Source organism: Coregonus clupeaformis, chromosome 26 (assembly GCF_020615455.1).
Source record: "Coregonus clupeaformis isolate EN_2021a chromosome 26, ASM2061545v1, whole genome shotgun sequence".
In the NCBI taxonomy this organism is placed as follows: Eukaryota; Metazoa; Chordata; class Actinopteri; order Salmoniformes; family Salmonidae; genus Coregonus; species Coregonus clupeaformis.
The window spans coordinates 35341694-35353004 of NC_059217.1; the positions used below are offsets into that span (position 1 = coordinate 35341694).

Here is an 11311-nt window from a genome sequence, read left to right on the forward strand (position 1 = left end):
CAGAGCGACAGTTCCAAACGCTGCCGGACCTGGAATTCCACATGGGTTGTGCACGCAGGGTACACTAAATAAGAAGGGTTGCAGCCAAGGGGTGGGGAGCGTCTGTAAAGCCTACAGGGAGAGGAGCGAACAGGTATGGAAAACACACATAGTTGACAAAGCTACAAAAGAGCAAAAAAGTTTCTGAAAATAACAGCCTTCCTCTCGCCCTTTCCTTCCGACCGACTCTGCAGACCTGTCTATGTTTCGGCTGACACGGCCGCCACTGAGAAAACCGGGGAGACTGAAGTACTAACACTAATTGCTAATTGCCTTGCAGAGGTGAAGAGCACACCTCCTGGTACTAATTGCTGATTGTCTAAGAGAGGTGAAACCCCTCCCCATCCAATACAGCCACTGATTACCAAAACAACAACAGTCACAAATTGCCCTGCCCCTTAATCCTAGTTGTTGTGTCAACAATCACCTGCAAAATTATACTTATCACTGGAGATATCAGGAGTCCTCTTGCAATGGGATGATGTCAGAGTTGGACGTCCCAAGGAACCCAGATAGCACTGGCCGTTTACACAGGCAGTCCAATTCTGATCTTTTGCCCAATTATTGGCCAAAGAGTTGATCTGATTGGTCTGAAGACCAATTAGTGAAAAAAAGATCAGAATTGCGATACCTGTGTAAACGCAGCCTTAGATCCTAATGAATAAGATTACATAGACAGGTTGGAACTGATCCCAGATCAGCACCCCTACTCTGAGACGTGTGATACACGGCCCCAGATGAAAGGCAGCGCATACCATCAATGGTCTGGGTAATTGGTGTGTGTTAATTTAGAGGAATGTCAGGAGGAGTCAAGACTATTTTTCATGCCTCATTCATTCCTAATGAGTGGTATTTATCTGGGTCGTGTTCATAAGGCACCAACTATGGACACTGAACTATCTGAACTTGTCCAATAAGAAAGGCTAATTTTCATTTTGTGTTGCAAAACATTTTGCTATGGTGTGTCCTAATGAATAAGACCCTGTTTGGCGGTGGATTTGAGTTGTATACATAAATCAAGTCTAATTTGTTTGATAAATTAAGTCTAACTTGTGAAAAGGCGAACAGATAGGCGATAGAGGTCGGTTGAAGGATCTCAATGCTGAATTATGAATCTTGTAAAGCAAGTTTAAACTGGTGAGCGGGGTTTCAAAGCAAAGACATGAAGTGAAAATCTTTGCTTAATGGAGTTTTGCTTAAAAGCTTGTGAGTAGCTATCAGACACACACACTTACTTCCCAATGGGCAATGCATTTGTGTCCTGTTCAAATTACAGTAATGAGAGAAGCGCCCTTAGGGTAATTGGTGTCCTTGAATAAGCTTATACAAAAAAAAAATACTTAGGCACAGGCAGAGTGTGTATTGAATAATTGATTCAAAGAGGGGGAGGGGCCACTAATCAGATCGGAGCATAATGACTTTATATAATTAGCACGCGCGGGGACACGTCGGTCTATGAGAGCCGTGCACATTTTACAGAGCATTGGCACAGCTAGAGAGGCAGAAAGCCGTGTGTGTCGACCGTAGACTACTTTGAAACGCTTGATCCGATGCTTTTATGTATAATGGATTCAAGTGCTGTGGCAACACCAGAGCTATTGAAGTAGAACCTGACACTTTTGTTAGATAGAGCGGGACAAGGAGGGCCACTGATATCCAAGGACTATTTTGCGTATTTTTCACATGCCATAAGCTACTTTCTACTTACAGCCCAATGTGCCAACATGAAAAGGTTAATGGATATAATCATGCCTGGACAGATTTGACATCGCTTTAAGCGTTCTATTCCTACTAGCGGAGCTGGAAGGCTTGATTAAGATCACCTTCAAGAGAATCCAAGTCCATTTGCGTCGACCGGCGAGGTTTGCGTCGTATCGTCGAGGGGGACATTGGAGAGGTTGTCGAAGCAGTGCGAAGGTTTCTCCAAGTCGAATCCCATTCTGGACGATGGTGTTTGACAAGGAGGAAAGTAAGTGCCTTATTTGATTATGTCTACATTTAAGCAACTAATTCTCGAACGATCGGTCTACGATTCACAGACTTGTATTTCCTTGTCCGTTTGTGTCACTGACATATAGGCTTAATAAGGAATGTAGCCTATGTGATGTGAATTTACAATCTGAAGGCTTTTGGGATGCAGCAAGGGCAAATGCCACGTCTCATTGGTCATTGGGACTGGATTAAAGGGATAGACAACTTTTTCCACCACAAACTCACTAAATCAGTTATTTTTAATGTTAATTCATATTGAAATTATTGGGTTAAAAACAGTATCAGTCGGGCCATATAGCATCTGAAAGGGTCCCATTCATAACAGGCTCTGAAGTCAGAATGTTTTGGACCAAAATATGATTTAGACATGACCTAGAGATAATGATAGTCCTGTGATAACCATATGAAGTTACCGTAGCCAAAGGTAATTTTGGAACGAGTGACAATATTCCTTGGTCATGTAACTGGGTTAGGGATAGCTGTACTGTAGCCTACATCCAAATATATCTGAACTCCGCATCTATCTGTCTGTAGGTGTCTCCCTCGTGCCTCTCCAGTCCAAAGGGAAGCCGAGGGTCTGCGCCGGGTGCAACCGGAGGATCATGGACCGCTTTATGCTCGAGGCTCTGGACAGGTACTGGCATGAGGACTGTCTGAAGTGTGCCTGCTGTGACTGTCGCCTAGGTGACGTGGGCTCCACCCTATACACCAGAGCCAACCTCATCCTCTGTCACAAGGACTACCTGAGGTAAGGACTCTCAAACCAGGGCTGTGTTCATTAGGCACCACATGGAAGAAAACGGACTGAAACAGGGAGGGACTATATGAACTTTGCCAATATGAAATGCTCATTTTCGTTTTCCATTGCAAAATGTTTTTAAACATTGGGTACTCTAATGAACACGACCCCTTGTGCCTCTCTAATCTAGCCTCCACTCCTCTGTGTTTGTAGGGATGGGTGTAAGCAATATGGTGTTGTCTCAACCTAGACTTCCAATTGATTGAACTATTGCCGTGTTGCTTAAACCGATCTGATTATTTAGGATTATATAAGGCAAATGACCTCAGCTAGGTGAATGGGACAGGCCAGGCAAAAATAACAGCATCTCCATGTTTTGGTTAGCAGATAAAATATAGATCAGTGTTTGAGGAGCACAAATATTAATACAACTATAGTGACAGACCTGGAAATGAATCATTATGGCATATGAAGTTTCATTCCAAAACGCTATATACCCATTTTCATAAATGTTGGTAAATTGGCTTTTGTTTTACAGAAATTATTATTTTTTCACAATCGAATCATGGCATGGGGTTGTTCAATGAAAGATATGTATTTGTTTAAAATCTATTACTTGATGGTTTCATTTCAGAGAGACAAATGTTTTTTTTGCAAAATGCTATATATCCACCTCACTCAGATAAATAATTAGCACTGCTAAGTTTTACAGTCAAATGCAACAAATAACATTTATAATAAAGAAATGTACAAATGAGAACACATTGTGACGTCAATATATAAAAAAAGTTTCAATACAGTAATATGAGATCTGTATGTGAAACTTTTACATTTGACATTATTCATTTAGCATATGCACTTATCCAGAGCGACTTGCAGTAAGTGCATTCATCTTAAGATGGCTAGGTGCAACAACCACATATCACAGTCAAATATACAGGATACGAACATTCCATTCCAGCTAAACAATATAGTGTTTTGCTAAAAAAAGTATACTTTTCATACATCTAAACTCTATGAATGAAACATCTAAGAATAGTAATATTTTACACACATGAAGGTACCCATAATCAATGATGGGGGGGAAAAAGACAAATGTGAAAAATTGGTGAATATCACATTTTGGAAATAAGCTCTTCATATACATCAACACACACAAAACCCTCAGGACTATTCTAGGGTTGCTGTTATAGAAACCCTGCGAATATTTTTAGCCCAATACCAGTCATTCAACTCAAGTGCAAGTCTCATGTGTAAGATCCAGCTGGATTTGGTTGAAGCTAAGTCTCTCATTAGCTGCATTGCTTTTAGAGGGGGAAAACCAGTTTGACAGTTAAATTGCCTCCTGTTTTCCTCGTCATCACGACGATCAGGCAGAAAGCCTTTGAAGGCCGGGATTAAAACCATGTGATTTATTTTAATTGGACCATTAGTGGAGAATTAGCATTGAGGCCCATACCCTTGTTAAGGAGAAACACCAGGTGCATACCAAGACCTCATTAGCATTGCCTTGGTTAGGCTTCATTAGGCCTGCTTGCTTTTAGTCTGTTGTTTGCCGCTGGTCTATGGCACTATCATGTCTTGTGAGACCTGAGACTTGACATTCTGATGCAGCTCTGTGTAGATCCTATGAGGGACTGCCCACTCCAACCCATGGATGTGGTTGTTCTCAAGGCTGCCTTCCACCACTGCAGATTTCACCCTATGCTACTTTTTTTTAACGTATGAATAAAATAATACGTTAACTAGGACTTAACGTATTATCAAAGCAGTCGGCTACCTGAGTCGTCTTCAGTTGGCGCGTAACGTAAGAAAACAGTCAAACGGAGTGAAAAGAAGAGATAGTATCTGCACTTGTCCAATAAGAAACGCAAGTTTGTTTCCAAATGAAGACAACCCACATCATTGCCGCTCTCTCTCTCCACCTCCAGGCTCTTTGGGGTGACTGGGAACTGTGCAGCCTGCAGTAAAGTGATCCCGGCCTTTGAGATGGTGATGAGAGCCAAGGAGAATGTCTACCACTTGGACTGCTTCGCCTGCCAGCTCTGCAGCCAGAGGTGAGATGAGGGGAGCCTCAGGGCTATGTTCATTAGGGCACACATTTTTTTTAAACGTTTTGCAATGGAAAACAATGTGCATTTCTTAATTGGACAAGTCCAAGTACTCCCTCCCAGTTTCATTCTGTTTTCTTCTGTTTGGTGCCTAATGAATGCACCCCAAGTTCACGCCACATATCTCCACATACTGTGTATGCCTTGAAAGCAGGCATCAAGTGACCCTGAAAGGAAAATAATTATGATAGATCCCGTAAACAGCTTGTTTATGTTAGTAACAACATACATGTTGAGTATCTGTTTGACTGCCTGGTGCTTTTGGAAAACGTTTAACCTAAAAGGGGGACTTAAAAGTGACGGCCTCTTTCTGAGTGTTTGAGGTGGCGTGAGCGTCAGACAAAACGGCGCAAACAACCATCTAAGAGTTTGGGCATAAAGCAAATACCAAACAATCAAAATGTATGAATGCTTTAAGATGCTGTCATAACTCTCTGGAACAAGGTCAAATGTTGTTTTGAGCCCTAATTTAGCCTGTCATTATGAGGTACTGTACATGGTGCAGTAGGTAACCTAGCGGTTAAGAGCATTGGGCCAGTAACCAAAAGGTTGCTGGTTTGAATCCCTGTGCTGGCAAGGTGGAGCAAGGCAGTTCTGCCCTTGAGCGAGGCAGTTAACCCCCAACAACAACTGCTCGCCGGACGTTGATTTAAGGCAGCCTCCCCCGCACCTCTGCTTCAGAGGGGTTGGGTTAAATGTGGAAGACACATTTCGGTTGAATGCATTCAATTGTGCAACTGACTTTCCCACAACGTGGCACTAGGCCTTCATACTGTATGGAATGCTGCATTTAACTATGTCGGCTATTCATTTCCTTTGCCCAATGACTACTGCTTTTAAGGACTAGGGAAGTTTCATTGGCCTTAAATGAAGGCACTCATTTGTGTGTGTGTCTTTGCAGATTTTGTGTGGGCGACAAGTTTTTCCTGAAGAACAACATGATACTGTGCCAGCTGGACTACGAGGGGGGGCATCAGAATGGAAACTCTGAGAGGCAGGTTCTGTAGTCTCTACTGCTCTCTGCTGGTCAGAGACCAGCTAACTCCACTGGACACTAGTCCCCACTGGTATCCCCTGGACAGTCCTCTTCTCATCACATCAGGGGTGTATTCACTAGGAACCAAATGGAAGAAAATGGGACCTACAATACATGGCCAAAAGTATGTGGACACCCCTTCAAATTAGTGGATTCGGCTATTTCAGCCACACCCGTTGCTGACGGGTGTATAAAATCAAGCACACCGCAATATAATCTCCATAAACAAACATTTTGCATTAGAATGGCCCGTAGAGCTCAGTGACTTTCAACGTGGCACCGTCATAGGATACCACCTTTCCAACAAGTCAGTTTGTCAAATTTCTGCCCTGCTATGACATTCTAGACGATTCTGTGCTTCCAACTTTGTGGCAACAGTTTGGGGAAGGCCCTTTGCTGTTTCAGCATGACAAAGCGAGGTCCATACAGAAATGGTTTGAGATCGGTGTGGAAGAACTTGACTGGCCTGCACAGAGCCCTGACCTCAACCCCATCGAACAGCTTTGGGCTGCATTGGAACGCTGACTGCGAGCCAGGCCTAATCGCCCAACATGCTCTTGTGGCTGAATGGAAGCAAGTCCCCGCAGTAATGTTCCAACATCTAGTGGAAAGTCTTCCCAGAAGAGTGGAGTCTGTTATAGGAGCAAAGGGGGGACCAACTCCATATTAATGCCCATGATTTTGGAATGAGATGTTCGATGAACAAGTGTCCACATACTTTTGGCCACACAGTGTACCTGAACTTTTTCAATAAGAAACTCTTTATGTTGCAAAACGGTTTGCCACGGTGTTTGCTAACTGCTGACTTGGTGGTGGACAGTGCAGGATGATGCGTCCAGTTCCCGATGCTCAGCAACTTCTGCCCTGCTTGCTTACCTTGATGGTACATACTCTCACCACAGAGTTATTAGCGAATGAAGCGGCCTTGTGCATGGGATATTGCTCTCATTGACTGTGAAACGAGGAAGGAGAACCAATGAGCATTGCAGTGCAAAAATAAATAAATAAATAGTAAAAAGTTCAAAGCAATATGTTTGGACTCTATTATTAAAGATGCAATATGTAACTTTTGGGGGAACCTGACCAAATTCACATAGAAATGTGAGTTATAGATCTGTCATCTTTGCCTTGAAAGTGATTCTAAGAAGAGGTAGAGCTGTTCAATGTGCACTATTTCTATGCTTCCCATGCTTAAGTTTTGTTTTTGCATCTTTTACTTTCAGTTTTGTACACAAGCTTCAAACAGCTGAAAATACAATATATTTGGTTGTTCACAGCAGTTTAGATGGTACAATGATTTCTCTACACTATACTTGCTTGATTTGTCACTAACTGAAATTAGGCTGACTGTTTTAGAATTGTATCAACCAGGAAATGGCGGAGCGATTTCTGCGTAGTTCACCTTTAATCATGGCTAAGGTGAAAGTCACAGCACTCTACTCACAAACAGCACGTTTGTAGTGGGACAAGCTGCCTCAATCACAATAGGCAGGTCCACTGGTATTGCTGGTATTGAGTTCTGATGTACATACTTTTTAATAAAGGGTAATAACTAACATTCTGTATCTCTGAAGATATACGTTTTTAAGTTTAATTTATGAACAGACTTATGTTTGCACAGCTTTTGACTTTCAATAAACAGACTGAAACATTTTATTTGAGCACTCATGTATTCACCACTCGCACTAAATACCTATAGCAGCAGTATATAAGAGGACTGACATTTTCTAATTCATGATCCAGGCCATTAGTGTGTGAATACACTAACAAGGCTACAGGCTACCCACACCTTGATGATCCAAGCCCCTGGGACCCTTTTTGAAATGGCACATTGCTGAAGCTGGATACACCTGGGCTCCTCTTTCAAAGCCTCTCTCATTTGAGGGGCAGTGAGCAGTCTGAGGTGATACCCTTTTCACAATAGTGACCCTCCCCATACTGTACTGGCTCAGATATTTCCTTTTCATACCAGGGTTGTTGACGTCAACCGCCTGTATTCAATGGAGAGAGATGCTATGCTACTCTCCACAGATCTTTGCCCAAATTGGGCCTCTCACTTCGCCTCTTCCCCGCTGGAACCACCAACTATAACCAATCAGTTGTGGACTCGAGTCACATGACTTGGACACAAATTTGATGACTTGAGACTCGACAGAAAACAAAATAACTTGAGATGATTTGGCGCCTCAAGACTCGGGACTTGAGACAGATGACTTGAAATTTACTGGCCAGGTTTTGTAACGTTTTGTCACTCATTTTGGGGCACAGTCTCCATACTTAGCCTACTCTCCACCCAGCCAGAAAACAGCAGCCGCAGCATCGTCCTCGCAAAAACAACGTGCAACAGATTAGCTATTGGAACGCACACTCTGCCCTCTGATTGGACCAGCAAACTGTCAACCAACACAGGTCGGGTGGATCAGCTGCAGCTCAAACGTCAAATTGCAGGGAGAGAGGTTGCCATAATAAATAAATGTAGGGGATCAAGAATATTAACTGTTTACTTTGCAAGCTCACCAGCAATAGTATCAAACCATTACTAGCATAGGTGTTGTTATCTATTAGGATCCCAATTAGCCGCTGCAAAAGCCGCAGCAGCTACTCTTTCTGGGGTCCACATGAAACATGACATGGTACAGAACATTATTAGTCCAGGATCGTACTATACTGAACAAAAATATAAACGCAACATGTAAAGTGTTGGTCCCGTGTTTCATGAGCTGAAATAAAAGATCCCAGAAATTGTCCATATGCACAAAAAAGCTTATTTCTCTAAAATGTTGTGAACAAATCTGTTTATATCCCTGTTAGTGAGCATTTCTCCTTTGCCAAGATAATCCATCCACCTGACAGGTGTGGCATATTAAGAAGCTGATTAAACAGCATTATCATTACACAGGTGCATGGGAGGGGCCAATCTCTTATAGTAGACAGATTAGATTTGGTTTCTCAAGGAGAGGTGTGCAGTTTTGCCCTCTACCTGTGTCCATTTAAATAGGACAGGTTAAAGGGATCCTCCGGTACTTTTGTATACTTTTTAGCCAGTTGTTCTGAAAGTAGTACCCACGAGCCAAAAGTGGTACCCGAAAATGATGTACTACATCACATATATGCAGACATGTGCACCACATCATTGCTAGTTGTCACTCAAATGCCAAGGGGCTGAAGCACATTGGCTAAAACTCGAACTGCTAGAGGGCTGGCCCACATGGGGGAAAATGGCGAAACACAGCTTCCAGAAAACAGTCGCTTTCAAACTAGGGATTTCATGGGTAATTTAGGTAAAACAGTAATTTTGCTCATAGATTATGCATGTATGAACTACACATTGACACATCCAGCGCAAAGCGGGAGGTTAAAAAAAATACTTACTAGTCGCCAAAGTACCAGAGCATGTCTTTAAGCCTGATACAGAGGCTATTTCTTTTGGGCAATTGCCCGTGTATATTTGGTCAATCAACTTGTATATTTTATATGATATGGTGCTTTCACCATTGGATCACCAAGACCTGTAAATAAATCTACACTCTGAGCACGTCGACCTGCCTTGCCTTCTGCTGGCTTCATGCCCTTACGACTGCTACAAGGTCCCTCTTTTACAATGACATCATCAAAATGTGTTGTAGACAAAATAAGGAAAAGGGCTGTCTGGTAATGAACTGTCCTCAATGAACAGACAGTCCAGTGAATAAGGAGGGTTAGTTTCCCTGAAGCTTCACAGACAGTGGTTTCTTCGTATCTACATGGTAAATGTATACAATTGATATAATAATGAATGTTATGGGGCAATGTATGCTGGGCTGATATCCAGACTACATAGTGAGGGAGTGGCTGGCCTGATGGTGCACATTCCTGACATCAAGGGAGATTCTCGTTTGGATAAAAGACCATTCTCCTGCCCTCTCTCATCCTTGACCCGGAAACCAATACGTGATTGAGAAGTGTGTCAATTCTTTAGTAGGCAAACGGAAGAGTGCCCTCCTCTCCTCGATAGCCACCTTTTTTTTTTTTTAAACCTGCCACCCCCCTTTGAATCAGCTTTTGTTTTGTCAGAGGAGAAAAACATGCACATGTTTAAAAACAATATGCAACGTATTGTTCTATCTATAGAATGTCATGCACAACTAACTTCATTTGTTTTGATCACTTTACACATTTATTTTGGGATCCACCCCTGTAAATGTCATTTGCCTAATGACATGCGAGTGGAGAATGACTGTCATTTCAAGCAAGCGAATTTCCATCCATGTTCACTCTCTTCACCGACTGTCCTCGATTAACTTTGACCTTTTTCTAAAAGAGGTGAGAGAGCGCTGGAGGTGAGCAAATCTAATTGATGAAAGGCCAAACCAAGTCTTTATTGCACATGGTGAACAGATCCAATTAACCTGTATAGGCCTTTCTCCAGGTATTACCAATATGTAATCTATCACACAGAGTTAGTCATTATAGCAGGTATAACGTTTAAAAAAAAAACTACTTTACCATATGTGTCTATTTCTTACAAAGGGGTGACGTAGTGCCTCCTGTAGCTCAATTGGTAGATCATGGCGCTTGCAACGCCAGGGTTGTGGGTTCGATTCCCACGGGGGGCCAGTAGAAAAATTTATGCACTCACTAACTGTAAGTCGCTCTGGATAAGAGCGTCTGCTAAATGACTGAAATGTAAAATGTAAAATGTAAAAAAAAGAAAGAAAAAAAAAGTTAAAATCACGGCCTTTCTATTTGGTCGAAATAAATAAAGGTTCTCTGGCGCCATCTTCTGGAGAGGTACATCCACTATAACAAATATTACACTTCCGTTTTTTAGTGAACAAGCAAGTATACACATGAATGATGCTGAGGAGACACACAGCATCCACCTGACCCTCTTCTGTTTTGAGTTTGTGTAATCTTGTAGGTTTTTGGGACATTTCTCTGCAAAAGCAACCTTGCGGATTTAACAATGTCGATGTCAACATTTCATGGTGCTCTGTGTTGCTCTTCTGATTCCGAAAATGCTTCTAGGCGGAGGGAAGAAGGGTGCACAGACCGAGAGTAAGTTTTACGCTCTAAAAATAATACATATCTTTATTCTAGCAAACTATTATAGGTTCGTGCGTAGGCTTACCTTTTACTTGTATAGATTTTTTCTCAATTGTGCATCTTTAAAAGTTTGTGAGGGTTTTAGGTGATAAGCCACATTTCTTCAGCCTCCTGAGGTTGAAGAGGCTCTGTTGCGCCTTCTTCGCCACACTGTCTGCGTGGGTGGACCATTTCAGTTTGTCGGTGATGTGTACGCCAAGGAACTTGAAGCTTTCCACCTTCTCCACTGCGGTCCCGTCGATGTGGAAAGGGGGGTGCACCCTCTGCTGTTTCCTGAAGTCCACGATCATCTCCTTTGTTTTGTTGATG

At 42.4% G+C, this 11311-nt stretch overlaps 1 protein-coding gene across 1 annotated transcript; it reads left to right on the forward strand.

Annotated features, from left to right (window-relative positions):
* The first annotated feature begins 1491 nt into the window (after positions 1-1491).
* Positions 1492-6051, forward strand: LOC121539988 (rhombotin-1). The gene is made up of 4 exons (XM_041848641.1): positions 1492-2008; positions 2566-2779; positions 4702-4827; positions 5783-6051. Exons 1-4 carry the CDS (start codon positions 1987-1989, stop codon positions 5886-5888), a joined length of 468 nt encoding a protein of 155 aa, XP_041704575.1. The 5' UTR covers positions 1492-1986; the 3' UTR covers positions 5889-6051.
* The last annotated feature ends 5260 nt before the right edge of the window (positions 6052-11311 follow it).

Coding starts and splice junctions, on each gene's coding strand:
- LOC121539988 (XM_041848641.1), top strand. CDS start 1,987: ATGGTGTTTGACAAGGAGGAAA. Junction 2,780..4,701: donor TGTCACAAGGACTACCTGAG/GTAAGGACTCTC, acceptor CTCCACCTCCAG/GCTCTTTGGGGTGACTGGGA. Junction 4,828..5,782: donor TGCCAGCTCTGCAGCCAGAG/GTGAGATGAGGG, acceptor GTGTCTTTGCAG/ATTTTGTGTGGGCGACAAGT.